The sequence below is a fragment of the Cervus elaphus genome, chromosome 19 (genome assembly GCF_910594005.1).
Source record: "Cervus elaphus chromosome 19, mCerEla1.1, whole genome shotgun sequence".
Taxonomy (NCBI): Eukaryota; Metazoa; Chordata; class Mammalia; order Artiodactyla; family Cervidae; genus Cervus; species Cervus elaphus.
In genome coordinates, this window is record NC_057833.1 from 37,072,397 (window position 1) to 37,095,301 (window position 22,905).

General features: G+C 37.7%; 1 protein-coding gene across 5 annotated transcripts in view; it reads left to right on the forward strand.

The window, feature by feature from the left end:
- Nucleotides 1-22,905, forward strand: part of VPS8 (VPS8 subunit of CORVET complex) — a 287,556-nt gene that overhangs the window by 175,410 nt on the left and 89,241 nt on the right. For all 5 annotated transcript variants that reach the window (XM_043874824.1, XM_043874826.1, XM_043874823.1 and 2 more), the window contains 3 exons: nucleotides 3,240-3,387; nucleotides 16,231-16,320; nucleotides 19,183-19,225. In XM_043874824.1, coding sequence (XP_043730759.1) covers nucleotides 3,240-3,387; nucleotides 16,231-16,320; nucleotides 19,183-19,225 — 281 coding nt within the window. The remainder of the gene's footprint in view (nucleotides 1-3,239; nucleotides 3,388-16,230; nucleotides 16,321-19,182; nucleotides 19,226-22,905) is intronic.

The following is a 22,905-nucleotide window of genomic DNA, read 5'->3' on the forward strand; positions in this document are numbered from 1 at the left end:
GTTTTTTGAGTAACCTCCATACTGTTTTCCATAGTGGTTGCACCAGTTTACATTCTAACCAACAGTGTAAGAGGGTTCCCTTTTTTCACACCCTCTCTAGCATTTGCTATTTGTAGACTTTTTAGTGATAGCCTTTCTGACTGGCGTGAGGTGATACATCATTGTCATTTTAACTTACATTTCTCTGATAATTAGTGATGTTGAGCATCTTTTCGTGTGCCTTTTGAACATCTGTATGTCTTTGGAGAAGTTTCTGTTTAGGTTTTCCTGTCCATTTTTTGATTGGATTATTTTTTCGTTGAGTTGTAGAAGCTGTTTGTGTATTTTGAAAATTAAGCCCCTGTGCCATCGTTCACAAATACTTTCTCCCATTCCATAGGTTGTCTTTTTGTTTTGTTTGTATTTCATTTGCTGTGCAAAAGCTTGTAATTGGCTTACGTACCATTTGTTTGTTTTTATTTCTGTTGTCTTGGGAGACTGACCTAAGAAAACACTGCTATAATTTATGTCAGAGAATTTTTTGCCTATGATCTTTTCTAGGAGTTTTATGGTGTCTTGTTTTATAAATAAGTCTTTGAGAGATTTTGAGCTTATCTGTATGCATAGTGTGAGGGCGTGCTCTAACTTCTTTGATCTGTATGCAGCTGTTCAACTTTCCCAGCACCATGTGCTGCAGAGATTGTCTTTTCTCCATTTTATATTCTTGCCTTCTTTCTCAAAGATTAATTGGCCATAGGTGTGTGGGTTTATTTCTAGGATCTCTGTTCTGTTTCATTGATCCATATATCTGTTTGGGGTCCAATATCACACTGTTTAATCATAACTGTAGCTTTGTAATCAAAGCTTTGTCTGAAGTCTGGAAGGGTTATGTCTCCTGTTTTTGTTCTTTTTCCTCAAGACTACTTTGGCAATTCTGGGTCTTTTATGGTTCCATATAAATTTTAGGATATTTGTTCTAGTTCTGTGAAAAATGGGTAATTTGATAGCAATCACATTAAATCAGTAGATTGCTTTGGGTAGTATTGCCATTTTAACAGGATTCTTCCAACCCAAGAGCATGGGATATCATTCCTTTTCTTTAAATCATCTTTAGTTTCCTTTATTAATGTTTTGTAGTTCTCAGCATTCAAGTCTTTTACCTCCTTGATGAGGTTTATTCTTAAGTGTTTTTTTGGATGCAATTTTAAAAGGTGTTTTTTTTTTTTTTTTCATATTCCCTTTCTGCTATTTCACTGTTAGTGTAAAGAAATGTCACCGATTTCTGTATGTTAATCTTGTATCCTGCTACATTGCTGAATTCATTTATCAGTTCTAGTAGTTTTTGTGTGGAGTCTTTAAGGTTTTCTATATATAGTATCACATCATCTGTGTATAATGATAATTTCACCTCTTCCCTACCAATTTGAATACCCTTTTATTTCTTGTCTGACTGCTGGGGTAGGGATTCCAAAACGATCTTGAAGAGAAGTAGTGAGAGTGGGCATCTTTGTCTGGTTCCAGATTTTAGTGTGAAGGCTTTCAGCATTTCACTGTTGAGTATTATATTGGCTGTGAGTTTGTCATAAACAGCTTTTGTGTTGAGGTATGGTCCCTCTATACCCACTTTTGTAAGGGTTTTTCTTAAAATCATGAATGGATGTTGAATTTTATCAAATGCTTTTTTTGCATCTGTTGAGATCATCATATAGTTTTTGCCCTTTCTCTTGTTGATGTGATGTATCACATTGATTAATCTGCATATGTTGAACCATCCTTGTGACACTGGGTTGAATCCAACTTGGTCGTGGTGTATGACCTTTTTTATGTGTTGTTAGATTCAGTTTGCTAATATTTTGTTGAGAATTTTTGCATCTATATTCATCAAAGGTATTGACCTGTAATTTTCTTTTTTTGGTAGTGTGTCTTTGTCTAGTTTTGGTATTAGGGTGAAAGTGGCTTCATAAAACGTCTCTGGGAGTATTCCTTCCTCTTTGGTTCTTTTGGAAGAGTTTGAGAAGGATCTGTGTAAATTCTTTTTATCTCTAGTAGAATTCTCCTATGAAGCCATCTGATCCTGGACTTTTTTAATTGGTAGGGATTTTTTTTTTTTAAATTACAGATTCTGTTTCATTTCTAGAGATTGGTCTATTCAGACCATTAACCTTTCTTTAGAAGGTTAGTTTTCCAAGCAGTCATTTTTGTATCTTCTTAACCCTGTTCCAGTTCTTTATATACAGAGCTTTGGTTGAAGAATTCTGAAGAGAAGATAGACTCCCAGAAGAACTGACATATTTTGAGGGTAGAGAGAAAATGATTCTTAGATCTCCAATGAGCAGCAGTTGATTTTTCTAAATATTTCCAGTAGTCTCCACCATGATAAAACTAATCCTTGACCTCCACTGCTTTTGTGTAGGCATTATGAATAGCAGGCTTTGTGAATTGCTGACATCCAGGCAAATGAACCATAAATTTAATATATCTTACTCTTCATCCACTTGCTTGTTTTAACAATAGCCAAATGATTAGCTGTTGCTGCATTGTGCAAGGTGCTGTTGCAGGCTTTGAGATTCATTAGTGAGAAGATACCTGGTGGCTGCCCTCACAGAATTTAGTCTTTTAGAGAAAATAGGTAATTAAAGAAGTGATTACAACATGATGTGATTGGTATTATAAGGGAAGTAGAGTAGGGACTGGAAGATGGCTTATTGTGTATAGTCATTCATGGATCAAATTGTTCAAACTAAACTGAGTCATCTTTGTTTCTTTTTGAGCAATAATAGAACTTTGTGTGTTATTTAGAGGAGCCTGCACTGAATCTCATTTCCATAATTATTCAAGGTAAATTGAGAAGCATTGTGATTTAGAATGTCTCTATCACATATAATTCACCTTAATAACCTAAGTAACATCAAGACTTAATTCACAATTTTACCTGATCAAAAGGTAGTCTTGGTTTTAAGGTAACATTTTCTGGTGGTGTTCAGTTGCTGAGTTGTGTCCAATTTTTTGCGAACCCATGCACTGTATGTAGACCATCAGTCTTCTCTGTCCATGGTATTTCACAGGCAAGAATACTGGAGTGGGTTGCATTTCCGTCTCCACGGAATCTTCCCCACCCAGGGATCAAACCTGTGTCTCCTACACTGGCAGGTGGATTCTTCACCACTGAGCCACCTGGGAAACTTAACATGCTTTTTAGCTGTAGCCTTAATTACAGATATGATTAAATAATGCTACTCTCTTGCTTTTTCTGTTTTCAGGGAAGGTATTCATGTAAATCAAGAATCGCTGCAGATATCTCCCTGTATAATAGAGCAGTTCATTGAGCTCTTGTGTCAGTTCAGCCCAAACCACGTTATTGAGACGCTGCAAGTCCTTGAGTGCTACCGCCTAGAAGAAACTATTCAGGTAAGACCAATGCTGTAGAGAAGGAAAGAGTCAATGTTTTTCATTCACTATTTTACAGATGAGCACAGGGAGATGCATATGTTAAATCAGTTGCCTGAGTTTATGCCCAGTATGTGCTAGCATTGAAGATTAAACCCTCTTTGTTTGACTCCATGGTGCATGCTTTTCTTTGCTGTGATAAATTGCCTCTCTGTTCATTCTGGTGAAGTCAGAAACAGCACATGCCAATAATTGTTATTAATCAAGTTTCACAGGCATTTTAGCCAACAGGACAAACACAGAAAAAGGAATACAGTAAAAATATTAAAAGGGAAAAACCAAACTCTTACTTGCAGACACTGATGGTTAGATAGTCCTGTGATAGTGTCGTGAGACTTACGAGGCTAAATGGCAATTAGCGCAGTCATTGCCTTGATTCTCCTTCCTTGTTTTCTTCCATTTCCAAATGGAAATGTGTGTGTATGCATATATGTGCATATGTATATATACACACTTGTTCTAATCTACCATAAGAGGCTAGTATGTTCCCTATTTAAAATTTGTTTTTAAGCTACCATTATGTCTTTGCCATCAATACTGATGAAACAGTAACCTGTATTTTCTGCATCCACCTCCTAAACTCCCCACGTGATTAAATTGTTCTAAATTATGAAATATTTAAAAATACACAGAAGTGTGCAAAATATCAAATACATATGTGCCCACAAACCCAACTCTTTAGATATTAATATTTTGCCATACTGGCTTCAGATCTTTGTTGTTTGTTTTAGAAATAGGAGAAAAGCATCCTTTATCTGTCATGTCTCCCCTGAGGTTACCATCAGCCTGAAGATGGGAAGTTTGTTCTTCCCATAATTTTAAAAAATTTTTTTCCTTTATATGAATTTAATTTACCTATAAAACACAAGGTACAGTTTTGTATGCTTTTAAATTTTGTATTAATGGTATCATATATAATAATCCTATTGCGAATTGCTTGTTGTTAGTTTTTTGTCTATCAATTTTTATGCATGTAGCTGTAATTCGTTCATTTTCTTTTTGTGATGCAAAAGTAGTTTATTATGACACCATTTATGTAAAATTATATAATATTTGCAATAGAAATGATCAGCTACATCCATGGGAATCTAGCACGTCACACAAAGGAATAAATAACAAATAACACTTCAGTTGTTGTGAACAGTTGATTAGAAATTTTGTTTTTATTTATTTTTATTTATTTATTTATTTATTTATTTTTTAGAAATTTTGCTTTTAAAAAAAGAGTCTCAAGCTAAACAGTAAACGTTTTGCATTGTCAGAGTAGTTCTTTCATTTTAATGTCTGTTGAATGACCGTGCCACAGTTTATATATTTTCCTATCAGAGTGTTTCCAATTTTTTGCCATTATAAACAATGCTACTCTGGACATCTCTGTACATATCTGCTATGTACCCATCTGAGACTTCTCTAAGTAGTATGCCTGGAAGTGGAATTCTTTAGACAATAGAGTAGCTTAATTCTACTCATATTGCCAAGTTGATTTCTTACTTGTTTCCATTCTCATCATCAGTGTTTGAAATGTGCTATTTTTTTATGTCCTTGTTGATTTCTAGTATTTTAGTCTTCTTAATTTTTGCCAGTATGACTATTATCATTGCTTACTCATGACATTGCATATCTTTCCATATGTTTAGTAGTAGTACACTTTGGATTTTCTTTTTTCTGAATTATGTATTCATATCATTTGTCTAGTTTCCTGTTAAGATTTTGCCCTTCCTTACTGATTTCTAGAAGTTCTTTCTAATTTCTGGATCTCTAGTCCTTTACTGATTTTATGTGTTGGAGATGCCTTCTTCTAGTCTGTTATTGCATGTCTTTTAATGTGTTTTTAGTGACTTCTATTTTAATTTGTCAGTCTTTTCCTTTAGGGTCAAAATTTTGTGTGTGACTTTTATTTCCTACTTGAGTGTCATTAAGGATATCCTCTTATGAGTTTTGTAGTTTGACTTTTTTCATTTAGGTGTTTAATACATCTGGAATTTATTTTTATAAACTGATCAAGAGAAGAGTTTATATATGTATTTTTCTGTGTACATGGTTCATGGTCCGTGTGGCTTTTTTGGCTGTGTGCTAGGTCTTCATTGCTGCACAGGTGATTCTCTAGTTACGGTGAGTGGAGGCTGCTCTCCAGTGGTGCATGGGCTTCTCATTGTGGAGGCTTCTCCTGTTGAGGAGCATGGACTCTGGAGCACACAGGCTTCAGTAGTTGTGGCACATGGACTCACTAGTTGTGACTCCTGGGCTCTAGAGCACAGGCTCAATAGTTGTGGCGTACCAGCTTAGGTCTTTAATCCATTCTGAGTTTATTTTTGTGTATGGTGTTAGAGAATATTCTGATTTTGTTCTTTTACATGTAGCTGTCCAGTTTTCCCAGCACCACTTATTAAAGAGACTGTCTAGTCTCCATTGTGTATTCTTGCCTCCTTTGTCATAGATTGGGTGACCATGTGTGTGTGGGTTTATCTGTGGGCTTTCTATCCTGTTGCATTGATTTGTATCTCTGTTTTTGTGCCAGTGCCATACTGTCTTAGTAACTGTAGCTTTGTAACATAGCATTGAGTCAGGGAGCCTGATTCTTCCAGCCCCTTTTTTCTTAAGATTGGTTTGGCTATTTGAGGTCTTTTGTGTTTCCATATAAATTATAAAATTTTTGCTTCTAATTCTGTGGAAAATGTCATTGGTAATTTGATGGGGATTGCATTGAATCTACAGATTGCTATGGGTAATATAGTCATTTTCACAATATTGCTTCTTCTAATCCAAAAAAAGGTATATCACTCCATCTGTTTGTGTCATCTTTGATTTCTTTCATCAGTATCTTATAGTTTTCTGAGTATGGGTCTTCTGCCTCTTTAGGTAGGTTTATTCTTAGGCATTTTATTCTTTCTGTTGCAAAGGTAAATGGGATGGTTTCCTTAATTTCTCTTTGTGATCTTTCATTGTTACTGTATAAGAATGCAAGAGATTACTGTGCATTTATTTTGTATCCTGCAACTTTACCAGATTCATTGATTAGCTCTAGTAGTTTTCTGATCCTAAAAGACTAAAGGCAGCTAAAGGCATCTTTAGGATTTTCTATGCATGGTATCATACCATCTGAAAGCAGTGACAGTTTTACTTCTTCTTTTTCAGTTTGAATTCCTTTTATTTCCTTTTCTTCTCTAATTGCTGTGGCTGAGGCTTCAAAGACTATGTTGAATAATAGTGACCAGAGTAGACATCCTTGTCTTACTCCTGATCTTAGAGGAAATGCCTTCAGTTTTTCACCATTGAGAATATTGTTTGCTGTGCGCTTGTCATGAAAAGAAAAAAGTGTTGGTTGCTCAGTAGTGTCTGACTTTTTGCAATGCCATGGACTAAAAGCCCTCCAGTCTCCTTTGTCCATGGAATTCTTCAGGTAAGAATACTGGAATGGGTAGCTATTCCCTTCTCCAGGGGATCTTCCTGACCCAGGGATCAAACCCCAGTCTCCTGCATTGCAGGCAGATTCTTTACCATCTGAGCCACCAGGGAAGCTCATAGACTTGTTATATATGGCCTTTATCTTATTGAGATAAGTTCCCTCTATGCCCACTTTATGGAGAGATTTTTTTTCTTTTTATCTTAAATGGGTTTTGAATTTTGTCAAAAGCTTTTCTGCATCCGTTGAGATGAACATATGGTTTTTATTCTTCAGTTTGTTACTGTAGTGTATCACATGGATTGATTTATGGATACTAAAGAATCCTTGCATCTCTGGAATAAATCCCAGTATAATCCTTTTAATGCATTGTTGGTTTCAGTTGGTTAGTGTTTTCTTGAGTGTTTTTGTGGCTATATTCATTAGTGATGTTGGCTTGTAAATTTTCTTTGGTAGTGCCTTCGTCTGGTTTTAGTATCAGAGTGATAGTGGCCTGATAATATGAACTTGGGAGTGTTCCTTCCTCCGCAGTATTTTGGAAGAGTTTCAGAAGGATAGGTGTTAACTGTTCTCTAAAAAAGCAAGAGAGTTCCAGAAAAACATATACTTCTGATTTATTGACTATGCCAAAGACTTTGACTGTGTGGATCACAACAGACTGTGGAAAATTCTGAAAGAGATGGGAATACCAGACCACCTGACCTGCCTCCTGAGAAATCTGTATTCAGGTCAAGAAGCAACAGTTAGAACTGTACATGGAACAAGGACTGGTTCCAAATAGGAAAAGGAGTACATCAAGGCTGTATATTGTCACCCTGCTTATTTAACTTATATGCAGAGTGCATCATGCGAAATTCCAGATTGGATAAAGCACAAGCTGGAATCAAGATTGCTGAGAGAAATATCAATAACCTTAGATATGAAGATGACACCACCCTTACAGCAGAAAGTGAAGAAGAACTAAAGAGCCTCTTGATGAAAGTGGAAGAGGAGAGTGAAAAAGCTGGCTTAAAACTCAACATTCAGAAAACTAAGATCATGGCATCTGGTCCCATCACTTTGTGGCAAATAGAAGGGAAACAATGGAAGCAGTAAGAGACTATTTTCTTGGGCTTCAAAATCACTGCAGATGGTGATTGCAGCCATGAAGTTAGAAGATGCTTTCTCCTTGGAAGAAAAGCAGTGACCAACCTAGACAGCACATTAAGACAGAGACATTACTTTGCAAACATAGGTCTGTCTAGTCAAGACTATGGTTTTTCCAGTAGTCATATATGGATATGAGAGTTGGACTATAAAGAAAGCTGAGTGCTAAAGAATTGATGCTTTTGAACTGTGGTGTTGGAGAAGAGTTTTGAGAGTCCCTTGAACTGCAAGGAGATCAAATCAGACCATCCTAAAGGAAATCAGTCCTGAATATTCATTGGAAGGACTGATGCTGAAGCTGAAATTCCAATCCTTTGGCCACCTGATGCGAAGAGCTGACTCATTGGAAAAGACCCTGATGCTGGGAAAGATTGAAGGTGGGAGGAGAAGGGGATGACAGAGGATGAGATGATTGGATGGCATCACTGACTCGATGGACATGAGTTTGAGTAAGGTCCGGACGCTATGGACGGGGAAGCCTGGTATGCTGCAGTCCATGGGGTTGCAAAGAGTCAGACATGACTAAGCAACTGAACTGAAATGCTTGATAGAATTCACCTGTGGAGCAGTTGGTACCTGGACTTCAGTTTGTTGGAAGTTTTTTAAATCGTAATTTTGGTTTCGGTACTTGTGATTGGTCTGTTCATATTATCTATTTCTTTCTCTTTCAGTCTTAAAAGCTTGTATCTTTCTAAGAATTTGTCCATTTCTTCTAGGTTGTCCATTTTATTTGTATGTAGTTGTTTGTAGTGGTCTCTTATGGTTCTTTGTATTTTATTGGTGTTGGTTTTAACTTGTTTTTTGTTCTGCTGTTAACTCCTTCTTGTGTATTTTAAGTTCTTCTTGTTGTATTCTTCAGCTTTGATCATCCTCTTTTCTATTTTCTTTTTGTTTCAGTTATCCCTGTGTTCTTCTTATTTTCCCACGTTCAGATAGCATTTTATTAGTAATGCTTTGAACTCTTTTCAGGTAAATTATTTATCACTTTTTGTTTCCCATCCCCTTAATGAATTTTTCTCTTTCATCTGAAACACATTCCTCTTTTTTATATCTTGTTTGACATTCTCTGTTTTTCTCTGTGAGATTATGTGAAACAGTCTCGAAGGCATGTCCATATGTGGGAGCATCCCTATGAAGTCTGCTTGTCCCCAGTGGCATCTATGGAAGAGGTAAATTTAAAGTGAGCATAGGCTGCATCCTTCCCTGTTTTCTGCTATCAGGCTCTGTACTGCTGGCATGTAGGGCTAGAGTCACTGCCCTGTCAGGGGTGATGCCAAAGCCTGAGGGTCTGGAGCAGGGTTTCTTCCCGATGTGATGGTGATATTCACCCTGGTTAGGGGTATGGCTGGGACCTGAGGGCTTGGGACTGCACTTCTAAGATTGTTCCACTTTTTTTTTTTTTTAAGTTAGCAATTGTTATTTATTTATGGCTGTGCTCAGTCTTCATTGCTGTGTGTGGGCTTTCTCTAGTTGCAGTGAGCACGAGCTACTCTTGTGGTGAACGGGGGCTGTTCTTCCTTGAGGTACATGAGCTTCTCATTGCAGTGGCTTTTCTTCTTGCAGAGCGCGAGCTCTAGGCCCCCAGGTTTCAGTAGGTGTAGCACACAGGCTCAGAAGTTGCTGCCTGTGGGCTGTAGAGTACAGGATTAGTAGTTGCGGCACACTGGCTTAGTTGATTTGCAGCATGTGGGATCTTTCCAGACCAGGGATTGAACCTGTGTCCCCTGCATTGGCTGATGGATTCTTAACCACTGGACTACTAGGGAAATCCAGTTTGTTCCCCTTTTTCTCCTGGTGTCCACACATTGGTAGAGGCAGGGTCAGGGCCAGAGTGGCTGAAGCCACACTAATCAGCTGGTTCCATTTCTCCCTTTGTGCAGTTGTATCAGCAGTGGCAGTCTCCACGCTAGTTAGAGGCAGGCTGAGGGCCTGAGCTGGTTCCAGTCTTTCCTGATGCTTGCACTTACGTGTGTGCAGGCAGTGGCAGATACTGACAGGGCTGGAGGCAGGGTCAAAGTCCAGGCAGCTGCTGCTCCCTCCCAGGTACAGGCTGCTCTAATCCCTGCCTCTCTGCTGCTCTGTCTAGATGCAGGGCCATGGCGTGAGGTGGCTCCACTCCCTCCATGGCCACTTGGGCTCATTGGAAATGAAATTTCTAAAAGGAAATTTTTTGAAATGACTTTTTAAAAATAGATTACTGCTGGTATGTGCTGTTAATTTTTGTGCATTGTTTTCCAATCTTGTATTTTTTTTTCATTCCCTCATCCGATGTCTGGGAACTCAGGAATATTACTGAACAGAAGCAGTGATAATATGCATTCTCTCCTTATTTCTGATTTAAAAGGGGAAGTTGGACAAGGAAATGGCAACCTACTCCAGTATTCTTGCCTGGAAAAGTCCATGGACAGAGGAGCCTGGCGGGCTGCAGTCCATGGGGTTACATGACTGAGCATGTGTGCATGAGGGTGGAGGGAGATGGGTTGGTAGCAATAAACTGGTAGAACTAAAAAAGATAAATAATAAAAGAGGATGTGTCTAACATTTTATATTAAATATGGTGTTTATTTTAGGATTCTAATAGGTGATTTTTATTAAACTAAGAAAGTTCAGTTACCAGTTTGGGTTACAGTGTTTTGTATTGTTTTTATTTTTGTCAAAAATGGGTGCTGCATTTTATTACTTTTTCTGCATTTATTAAGATGATTACATCTTCCCCCTTTGATCTGTTCACCTGTTAATATGTTATTTCTGCCTTTCTTTTTTCTTCCTCCTGAGAAAGTTTAATTCTAATTTATTACTCTTTTCAAAGACTAATGTAGGATTTTTTAAACCTCACTGCTGTTTCTTTTTATGACATTCTTTTCTGTATTTATTTTCTTTTTTCTTAGTTTAACTGAGATTTCTTTTTTACTTATTAGAAACTCTTGGTTTATTAATTTTTATTAAGATCCCACAAGCTAATTTTTAGTGTTTTCATTGTCATGTTGTTCTAAATATTTTATGAATAATTACACTAATCAATTTCTGGTGTATATTATTACTATTTATGTATACATGTGAGTTTTTGTTCAGTGGATATACATAATTCAGGTGCATAACAACTTTTTTTAACATAGATTTATTTATTTTAATTGGAGGCTAATTACTTTACAATATTGTATTGGTTTTGCCATACATTGACTTGAATCCGCCACAGGTGTACATGTGTTCCCCATCCTGAACCCTCCTCCCACCTCCCTCCCCATCCCATCCCTCTGGGTCATCCCAGTGCACCAGCCGCAAGCACCCTGTATCATGCATGGAACCTGGACTGGCAATTCATTTCACATATCATAATATATATCTTCCAATGCCATTCTCCCAAATCATCCCACCCTCGCCCTCTCCCACAGAGTCCAAAAGACTCTTCTATACATCTGTGTCTCTTCTGCTGTCTCGCATACAGGGTTATCGTTACCATCTTTTTAAATTCCATATATATGCGTTATTATACTGTGTTGGTGTTTTTCTTTCTGACTTACTTCACTCTGTATAATAGGCTCCGGTTTCATCCACCTCATTAGAACTGATTCAAATGAATTCTTTTTAATGGCTGAGTAATACTCCATTGTGTGTGTATATATATATATATATATATACCACAGCTTTTTTATCCATTTGTCTGCTGATAGATATCTAGGTTGCTTCCATTTCCTGGCTATTATAAACAGTGCTGCGATGAACATTGGGGTACACGTGTCCCTTTCAGTTCTGGTTTCCTCGGTGTGTATGCCCAGCAGTGGGATTGCTGGGTCATATGGCAGTTCTATTTCCAGTTTTTTAAGAAATCTCCACACTGTTCTCCATAACGGCTGTACTAGTTTGCATTCCCACCAACAGTGTAAGAGGGTTCCCTTTTCTCCACACCCTCTCCAGCATTTATTGCTTGTAGACTTTTGGATAGCAGCCATCCTGACTGGCGTGTAATGGTACCTCATTGTGGTTTTGATTTGCATTTCTCTGATAATGAGAGATGCTGAGCATCTTTTCATGTGTTTGTTAGCCATCTGTATGTCCTCTTTGGAGAAATGTCTGTTTTGTTCTTTGGCCCATTTTTTGATTGGGTCATTTATTTTTCTGGAATTGAGCTGTAGGAGTTGCTTGTATATTTTTGAGATTAATCCTTTGTTGCTTCGTTTGCTATTATTTTCTCCCAATCTGAGGTATTTCTGCCCTCATTTTTAAGATTTCTTTCCTTCTGCTGACCCTGGGGTTCTTCATTTCTTCTTTTTCTAGTTGATTTAGGTGTTCAGTTCAGTCGCTCAGTTGTGTCCGACTCTTTGCGACCCCGTGAATCGCAGCACACCAGGCCTCCCTATCCATCACCAACTCCCAGAGTTTACTCAAACTCATGTCCATCGAGTCAGTCGTGCCATCAAGCCATCTCATCCTCTGTCGTCCCCTTCTCCTCCTGCCCCCGATCCCTCCCAGCATCAGGGCCTCTTCCAGTGATTCAACTCTTCACATGAGGTGGCCGGAGTACTGTAGTTTCAGCTTCAGCATCAGTCCTTCCAATGAACACCTAGGACTGATCTCCTTTAGGATGGACTGGTTGGATCTCCTTGCAGTCCAAGGGACTCTCAAGAGTCTTCTCCAACACCACAGTTCAAAAGCATCAATTCTTCGGCACTCAGCTTTCTTCACAGTCCAACTCTCACATCCATACATGACCACTGGAAAAGCCATAGCCTTGACTAGATGGACCTTTGTTGGCAAAGTAATGTCTCTGCTTTTTAATATGCTATCTAGGGTGGTCATAACTTTCCTTCCAAGGAGTAAGCATCTTTTAATTTCATGGCTGCAGTCACCATCTGCAGTGATTTTGGAGCCCCCCAAAATAAAGTTTGCCACTGTTTCCACTGTTTCCCCATCTATTTCCCATAAAGTGATGGGACCAGATGCCATGATCTTAGTTTTCTGAATGTTGAACTTTAAGCCAACTTTTTCACTCTCCTCTTTCACTTTCATCAAGAGGCTTTCTAGTTCCTCTTCACGTTCTGCTGTAAAGAGTAGTGTCATCTGCATATCTGAGGTTATTGCTATTTCTCCTGGCAATCTTGATTCCAGCTTGTGCTTCTTCCAGCCCAGCGTTTCTCATGATGTACTCTGCATATAAGTTAAATGAGCAGGGTGACAGTATAGAGCCTTGACGTATTCCTTTTCCTATTTGGAACCAGTGTGTTGTTCCATGTCCGGTTCTAACTGTTGCTTCCTGACCTGCATACAGGTTTCTCAAGAGGCAGGTCAGATGGTCTGGTATTTAGAGTTAGTTTATTTGACTTTTTTCTTGTTTCTTGAGGTAAGCCTGTATTGCTATGAACCTTCGCCTTAGCACTGCTTTTACACTGTCCCACAGGTTTTGGGTTGTTGTGTTTTCATTTTCATTTGTTTCTATGCATATGTTGATTTCTTTTTCTGTTTCTCCTGTGATTTGTTGGTTATTCAGCAGCGTATTGTTCAGCCTCCATATGTTGGAATTTTTAATAGTTTTTCTCCTGTAATTGAGATCTAATCTTACTGCATTGTGGTCAGAAAAGATGCTTGGAATGATTTCAGTTTTTTTGAATTTACCAAGGCTAGATTTATGGCCTAGGATATGATCTCTCCTGGAGAAGGTTCCATGTGCACTTGAGAAAAAGGTGAAATCCATTGTTTTGGGGTGAAATGTCCTATAGATATCAATTAAGTCTAACTGGTCTTTTGTATCATTTAAAGTTTGTGTTTCCTTGTTAATTTTCTGTTTAGTTGATCTATCCACAGGTATGAGTAGGGTCTTAAAGTCTCCCACTATTATTGTGTTATTGTTAATTTCCCCTTTCATACTTGTTAGCATTTGTCTTACATATTGCGGTTCTATGTTGGGTGCATATATATTTATAATTGTTATTTCTTCTTCTTGGATTGATCCTTTGATCATTATGTAGTGTCCTTCTTTGTCTCTTTTCACAGCCTTTGTTTTAAAATCTATTTTATCTGGTATGAGTATTGCCACTCCTGCTTTCTTTTGGTCTCTATTTGCATGGAATATCTTTTTCCAGTGCTTCACTTTCAGTCTGTATGTGTTCTTTGTTTCGGGGTGGGTCTCTTGTAGACAACATATATAGGGGTCTTGTTTTTGTATCCATTCAGCCAGTCTTTGTCTTTTGGTTGGGGCATTCAACCCATTTACATGTAAGGTAATTATTGATAAGTACGATCCCATTGCCATTTACATTATTGTTTTGGGTTCGAGTTTATACACCCTTTCTGTGTTTCATGTCTAGAGAAGATCCTTTAGCATTTGTTGGAAAGGTGGTTTGGTGTGGCTGAATTCTCTCAGCTTTTGCTTGTCTGTAAAGCTTTTGAATTCTCCTTCATATCTGAATGAGATCCTTGCTGGGTACAGTAATCTGGGCTGTAGGTTATTTTCTTTCATCACTTTAAGTGTGTCCTGCCATTCCCTCCTGACCTGAAAAGTTTCTGTTTAAAGATCAGCTGTTATTCTTATGGGAATCCCCTTGTGTGTTGTTTGTTGTTTTTCCCTTGCTGCTTTTAACATTTGTTCTTTGTGTTTGATCTTTGTTAATTTGATTAATATGTGTCTTGGGGTGTTTCACCTTGGGTTTATCCTGTTTGGGGCTCTCTGGGTTTCTTGGACTTGGGTGATTATTTCCTTCCCCATTTTAGGGAAGTTTTCAATTATTATCTCCTCAAGTATTTTCTCATGGTCTTTCTTTTTGTCTTCTTCTGGGGCTTCTATGATTCCAATGTTGGGGCATTTAACATTGTCCCAGAGGTCTCTGAGATTGTCCTCATTTCTTTTAATGCGTTTTCTTTTTTTCTGTTTCATTTATTTCTACCATTCTATCTTCTACCTCACTTATTCTATCTTCTGCCTCTGTTATTCTACTGTTGGTTCCCTCCAGAGTGTTTTGATCTCATTTATTGCATTATTCATTATATATTGACTTTTTTATTTCTTCTAGGTCCTTGTTAAACCTTTCTTGCATCTTCTCAATCCTTGTCTCCAGGCTATTTATCTGTAACTCCATTTTGTTTTCAAGATTTTGGATCATTTTCACTATCATTATTTGGAATTCTTTATCAGGTAGATTCCCTCTCTCTTCCTCTTTGGTTTGGTTTGGTGGGCATTCATCCTGTTCCTTTACCTGCTGAGTAGTTCTCTGCCTTTTCATCTTGTTTAGATTGCTGTGTTTGTGTGACCTTTCCGTATTCTGGCAGTTTGTGGTTCCTCTTTATTGTGGAGGTTCCTCGCTGTGGGTGGGGTTGGACGGGTGGCTTGTCAAGGTTTCCTGGTTAGGGAAGCTTGTGTCGGTGTTCTGGTGGGTGGAGCTGCAGTTCTCTCTGGAGTGCAATGAAGTGTCCAGTAATGAGTTTTGAGATGTCAGTGGATTTGGTGTGACTTTGGGCAGCCTGTATATTGAAGCTCAGGGCTGTATGTTCCTGTGTTGCTGGAGAATTTGCGTGGTATGTCTTGCTCTGGAACTTGTTGGCCTTTGGGTGGTGCTTGGTTTCAGTGTAGGTATGGAGGCATTTGATGAGCTCCTGTCGATTAATGTTCCCTGAAGTCAGGAGTTCTCTGGTGTTCTCAGGATTTGGACTTAAGCCTCATGGCTCTGGTTTTCAGTCTTATTCTTACAGTAGTCTCAAGACTTCTCCATCTCCTTTCGAAGACAATGGGCTGCTTTTCTGGGTGCCTCGTGTCCTCTGCCAGCATTCAGAAGTTGTTTTGTGGAATTTACTCAGCGTTCAAATGTTCTTTTGATGAATTTGTGGGGGGAGAAAGTGGTCTCCCTGTCCTATTCCTCCACCATCTTAGGACCTCAGACCAGCAGACTTCCAGAAGATAGTCTGAGTGATGACAACTTCCTTCCAGGTGTCGTTACTCTGTTCTCTCAGTAACTGCAGCCTCCTTTCTCAAGCAACAGTTAACCCCAGCGCTCCGCTCCCGCCTTAAGAAAAATGGTAAAGTCTGCATAACAACTTTTTAAATAAGTGAAAAGAGAATGAATGATTTTGGTTCCCTTGTAGTCCCAAATGGGCCACTCTAAGACTAGAAAAACAAATATTTGCATGTTATGCTGTAGAGTATCAGTAATAAACTGTTTAGCGTATAAATTCATTGTTTATTATGGAACTTTTTCATCCTTAATAGGATCTTTTGACTCCACAAACAAGATTTTTCAACAAAAGCTTTATCTTTTTTTCTTTGCTAGATTACCCAGAAGTATCAACTTTGTGAAGTCACTGCTTATCTATTAGAAAAGAAAGGAGATATTCATGGTGCCTTCTTAATAATGCTACAGGTAACATTTTACTCTGTTTGCTTTGTCATATTTCTGTCTAGCCCTCTATCCATTTATCAATTTATTTTTTTTCTTGAGATAAAATTGACATATAACACTGTGTAAGTTTTCATCAATCAATTTCTTATGTTTCAGAGTAAGTTGCAGACAGCAGTACATTTTATCCCTAGATATTTTTATCATGCATGTCTTTAACTTGAGTCAATCTTTCTTTGTATTTTTTTAAGGTAAAATTTACATCCAACAAAATCCTCCAGTTTTAAATGTATCATTTAATGAGTCCTAACCAGTGCATGCACTTGTTTAACTCCAGTGCATAACAAGGTAACAGAACGTTACCTTCAGCCCAGAAAGTTCCTTCACAGTCAGTTCCCACTTCTGTCCCCTCAGAACAATTTGAATTTTTTTCTCTGTGGATTAGTTTTGCCCTTTTTGTTCATTCATACTAATGGAATCATCCCATAGATACTCTTGTATAATTCTTCTTCCATTTGGCATAATGTTTTTAAGATTTCTCTCTGTTATTGCATGTATCCATTCCTTTTATTGTTGAGTAGTATTTAATTGTATGACTACATCACAGTTTATCCATTCTCCTGTTAATTGACACCTGAGCTATCTCTAGTGTTTTGCTATTATGATTAAAGTTGCTATGACTGCTACAAAAATGTTTTCCTTTCCCTGGGGTCAGTACCGGGGAATGGAATTGGTGCCTCACAGGATAGCTAGAGGTTTAGTTTTATAAGAAATTAGCAGACCTCTTTCCAAAATGGCTGTAGCATTTTATGTTCCACCAATAATGTATGAGAGTTCTGATTGCTCTACATTCCAACAGCAGTTGGTGTTATATCAGTTTTGTAAAAAAATTATTTTAATTGTTATAAAATAAAATTTACCATTTCAGCGGCATTAATTATATGCACATTGCTATGTAATCTCGCCACCATCCATCTCTTTTTCAGCTTCCCAAACTCATTAGACCAGTTACTCTTCCCTGTCTGCTAGCCCCTGGCAACCACCATTCTACTTCAGATTCTGGGAATTTGATCACTAGGTACTCACATAAAAGGAATAAAATAGTATTTGTCCTTTTGTGTCTAGCTTATTACAGTTTGCATAGTGTCTTCAAGATTTATTCATATTGTAGCACATGTCAGAATTTCATTCATCTTTAAAGGCTGAATAATATTCCATTATATATATACTGCATTTTGTTTTTCCATTCATTCAACAGTGGACACTTGGGTTGCTTCCACATTTTGATTGTTGTGAATATTGCTGCTATAAACTTGGGTGTACTAATATCTTCTTGAGTCCTTGCTTTCAGTGGGATTGCTAAATATATACCAGAAGTGGGATTGCTGAATCAAATGGCAATTCTATTTTTAATTTTTAAAGAACTGCCATACTGTTTTTCTATAGCGACTATACCATTTTACAGTCTCACCAGCAGTGCACCAAAGTTTCCATTTCTCTTCACCAACACTTGTTATTTTTTATTTTCTTGGTAATAGCCATCCTAATGTGTGTGATTATATATCCATTTTTTTAAACACTGTCATCTAGCTAGGAATAGATTAGGGATGTCCTATTTATATTTTAAAAAATAGTTCACATTAGCTTCTAGTTTTTTTCTAGCCATGTAATTGTGAAACAGGCCAGGAACAATATTCCACAGAGAATTTGTATAGGCTCTTAATCCCTTTTAATCTCTAGGTTACTCTTTCATCTCTTTTTTCCTTGCAATTTATTTGTTGATGATACCATGAACCCAATTTTAAAGGATAAGTAAATATTCTTGGCATGGATAGGAAGTGGAGAAGTGGGAGATCTTTGCAGGGAAAAAGATGATCGTTTGTAAAATACAGAGGAATACAAACTGCTAGGAGATGAGCCAGTAGCTTTACTAGGGCTCAGCTATCAGTGTATAAATAGGCAGGTCGGGCTGGAAACGAAGACTTGATCCAGATTTGGAAAGATTTTATAGGACATACTAAAGAATTAGGACTGATTGTGTTTTCACCCAGGATCAACTAAAGGTTTTTAAACAAGAAACTGATGTGATGTTGTTTCATAAAGACTGCTCTGTTGACTGTAGGAGGATCTGTGGGATGCAGAGAAGGAGGACTTAAAACTGGAAGCAGAGAGCACTTGGGAGGCTATTGCGGCAGTGAATCAGGAGGGCTTGAGTGGGTGTGACGGTGCTGGTGAAGTGAAAAAAGAAGGTGGATTTAAGAACTTATTGATCATTTGAATGTGGTATGGAGTGAATGAGAGGGAGCAGTTAACGATGATTCTGATTTTTAGCTTAACATTAGCCTATAAAGGACCTCAAGGAAAGGAGCAAATTTGGGGTAGAAGGGATATATTAAGGTTGGCTTCAGTCTATATTAAAAAGTCTTTGGAATATCAGTTAAGGGTGTCTGAGGATCTAGAATTCAGTGGAGTAGTGGATGCTACAACTGCGTATATAGAAGATGTCACACCCAAGGCTGTCCTGTGCCGTGGTGATAGATTTGTCGTGTCCTTTTTTATTTGCACCCATCCTTTTTTCTCATAATTGAGTGTGAATTTTATTCCCTTATCCAAAGCATGGATTAATCCCCATTACTATGCCTAAAGAGTGTCAGTGATGACTATGTGGTGGTACAACAGAAGCAAAAGTGGGTCAGAATAAGTGATATTTGATATTTTGGGTCACTTCCAGTACTACTAGCTATGCTTTCTCTATACACAGATGTTCTCCTCTGAACGACAGAGATCATTCTTAAAAACCTTGTTGTTTCTCGGGTTTTACCTTTAAAATATGTTAATTCAGGTGTTGGTGGATTAGAAATATAAAGTGTTCCTTTTACCTCCTAGAGACTACAAAGCAAACTTCAAGAGATAACACATCAAGATGAAAGTAAGTTCTTGAGTGTAGTTTGCAATTTTTTTTCTATGGACCCCATGTTTTAAAATGTATTAAATGAAAAACTACATTTATTAAGTAATAATTACATTGATCTATATATTACTGTTTATCATTGATCCAAATTTTGACTTGTTTTTAAAGCTCATAATGGGAAGTAAATATAAACCATTGTGGTTTTGTGATGCTAATTGTCAGTACTAGAGGTCATTTCATTATACAGAAAATTAGATATTCTTCACTGGTATTAATTAATTTTTGGCTATACTTTTGTTCTCATGTTTTGATTATTATAAATGAGATACATAACTAACATTTTAAAAATTACTGTAATGTGCTGAACAACAACAAAGCAACGCTTCTAATCAGTAAGTAATAGCCAGTGTTTTGTTTTGAACTTACATGATTTTAGCAGAAAGCAGTAAAACTTGAAGTTTAGAATCTTGAATGACTTTGTCACAGATAGATATGTAATTTTTATTATATTCCTTGATACTAAAAAATTATTTGTTTTGTAAAAGTGTGGTAAAATAAGTGCCTCATAAAATTCACTGTTTTAACCATTTTTAAGTGTACAGTTCATTGGCAATAAGTACATTCACATTGCTGTACAATCGTCACCAGCATCCATCTCTAGAACCTACCTTGCCAAACTGAAATTCCGTGCCCATCAGTTACTCCTTATTCCCTCCTCCCCACTCAGCCCCTGGTAACCACCATTCTGCTTTCTGACTTGATGAATTGGATTACTCTGGGATAGGTATCTCATATAAGTAGATCAAGTAGTAATTGTCCTTTTGTGTCTAGCTTATTACACTTAGCATAATGTCTTGAAGATTTATCTATGTTGTAGCACATGCAGAATTTCACTCATTTCTAAGGCTGAGTAATACTCTTGTTTTATGTATATGCTACGTTTTGTTTTCCCATTCATTTATCAACGGGCACTTGGATTGCCTCTACCTTTTGACTGTTGTGAACAGTGCTGCTCTGAACATGCATATACAGATATCTCTTTGAGTCCTTGCTTTCACTTCTGGATATATATTGCTGGATATGTGGATTGCTAAGCTAAATGGTGAAACTCCAATGCTTTGGCCACCTCATGTGAAAAGTTGACTCATTGGAAAAGACCCTGATGCTGGGAGGGATTGGGGGCAGGAGGAGAAGGGGACGACAGAGGATGAGATGGCTGGATGGCATCACTGACTCGATGGGCATGAGTTTGAGTAAACTCTGGGAGTTGGTGATGGACAGGGAGGCCTGGCGTACTGCAATTCATGGGGTCGCAAAGAGTTGGACACGACTGAGCAACTGAACTGAACTGAAGCTAACTGGTGGTTCTGTTTTTAATTTTTTGAGGAACCACCATGCCATTTTCCATAATGGCAATATCATTTTACACTCTCACCAGCAATGCACAAGAGTTTCAAGTTCTCCACATATTAACTAACACTTGTTATTTTCTGTTTTCTTGTTAGTAGCCACCCTATTGGGTGTGAGATAGCATCTCCTCGTGGTTTTGACTTGCATTTGTGTAGTGATTGGTGATGTTGAGCATTTTTTTCTTGTACTTAATTGGCCATTTTCTATATTTTCTGTGGCGAAATGTCTGTCCAGATCTTTTGCCCACTTTTGAATAGAATTATTCATGTTCCTATTCCTTAATGTTTTCAAAACAGCCCTCCCAAAGTTCAGAGAATCACTGGATAGGTGATTTTTAGATTGTTTTACCTTTTTAACTCACTAACACATATCTTGAATTCCTTGGCCCACACAGCCCTCTAAACACCTTTACCGTAATTCCCCATAGAGTATTTGTTCTTATAACTTCCATAAACAGTTGACTTTTCTTTATGTAGTTCAACTAAGCATTTAGTTTTGGTTTTTGTGCTGTCAGTAAGTGTTCAATTTGACTGCTAGATTTGTTGCATTTATGGTATTTTTCTTTTTCAATTTTCTGTTATGAAAATAATTTTTGCAGACACTACATGAAAGATTATGGTAAAAATAAGAAGAATGTTTCCCCAAATCACTACAGTGATTTTCAGGTGATATGTCTCGGGAAGCCAGTTCTTTGAATTCCAACGAGGATAAATTTCTCAGTAATAGTCTCATAACTACCATCTGCTGTCAGAATTAATTTTGACATTGTGCATTGGTGGTATAGTAGTAAGCAGAGCTTCCTTCCAGTTTTGACAGTGTGCTTAAGAATTTTGAGGATTTGGTAATTTCACAACAGTGAGCTAGTTCCTGTGGGTTACACACAGATGGCTAAAACATAGCCCTCATCCAAAGAGCTAAGTTGCTTGAAGGAGATAGATACGTTAAAAAAAAAAAAAAAAAAACCTTCCAATGCAGGTAGAGTCAAATACTGTAGTAGAGATACAGTGAGAGTGACCAAGGATTGTGGACAATTGGGGAACAATCTGTAACTGAGTTTCTTTTGTAGAAGATGCAAACTTGGAAGTAATCATGACTGGAATAACAAGTAGGAATTTGAAAGACAAAAGCAAGGAAAAGAGCTTCTGGGTTGAGGAGAACATGAATATGAAAGTGCCTGACTAGTAACCTTGGGAAATAATCTAGTGGAAAGCACCAAGGGTGGAAAGCTGCCCCAGAATGTTTACTGTGTTTACTTAGGGTCAGAGGTTTATTGACATTCTGTTTGTAAAAATTAGAAGTCTTTGATAATGTTCATGGATGGGACTCACGTTTGGACTGTGCTTAAGAGAATTACTGTTGTTTAGCCACTCAGTCGTGTCTGACTCTTTAGCAACCTCATGGACGGTTGCCCGCCAGGCTCCTCTGGGATTTCCCAGGCAAGAATACTGGAGTGGGTTGCCATTTCCTTCTCCAGGGGCTCTTCCTGACCTCCAGTCAAACCCATGTCTCCTGCATTGGCAGGAGAATTCTTTACCACTTAAACACCAGGGAAATCGTAAGAGAACTGTAGTGGCAGTAAAAAAGGGAATGAGGAAGCCAAGATTTCTAAGTCAAAAGCTAAGTTATAGTGCAAATGAGGTGATGAAGGGCTCCATCAGGTAAAAGCCGTGGATATATCGGAGCATGGATATGGAATTAACAAAATTAACTATTTGAATGTATGGATGAAAGCATTGAAGATGATGAAGATTTATAAACTGGTTGACTTAAAGGTCATGGTTCTGTTAGTTGGAAAATGTAAGGGTTTGGAGCATATTTGAAGTGAGAGAACTGGGCTAGGTTTTGCACATACGAAGTTCAAAGTGATTGCAGGACGTCCATGGATGCCTAGAGCCTGGTGAGAATTCAGCCTGCAGATTATGAAAGGAATAAGGGCTGGCGGTGTATATTTGAAGGTTATCAGCAAGGACATAGGAGATAAAACCAGAAGAGTGGCTGAAGTTATTGAAAAAGAAATGAAGAGAAAAGTGCCTGAAATAGTATCTTGAAGAAATATGTACATTAAAGAAATAGAGGGAGAACTGTAAAAAATATTTCTACTAACAAATCCACAAACAAATAATTAGGGATTTTTCTATAGCTAAAGTACATTATAATGCTAAGTATTAATATGATGTGCTTTCTATGTCCTAGGAATGTCAAACATTTATATAGAAAGCTGTTGCAAACAATTATCTGCTTTTTAATCTATTAAACCTCAGTATCAGGTCTTACACATGATTATATCA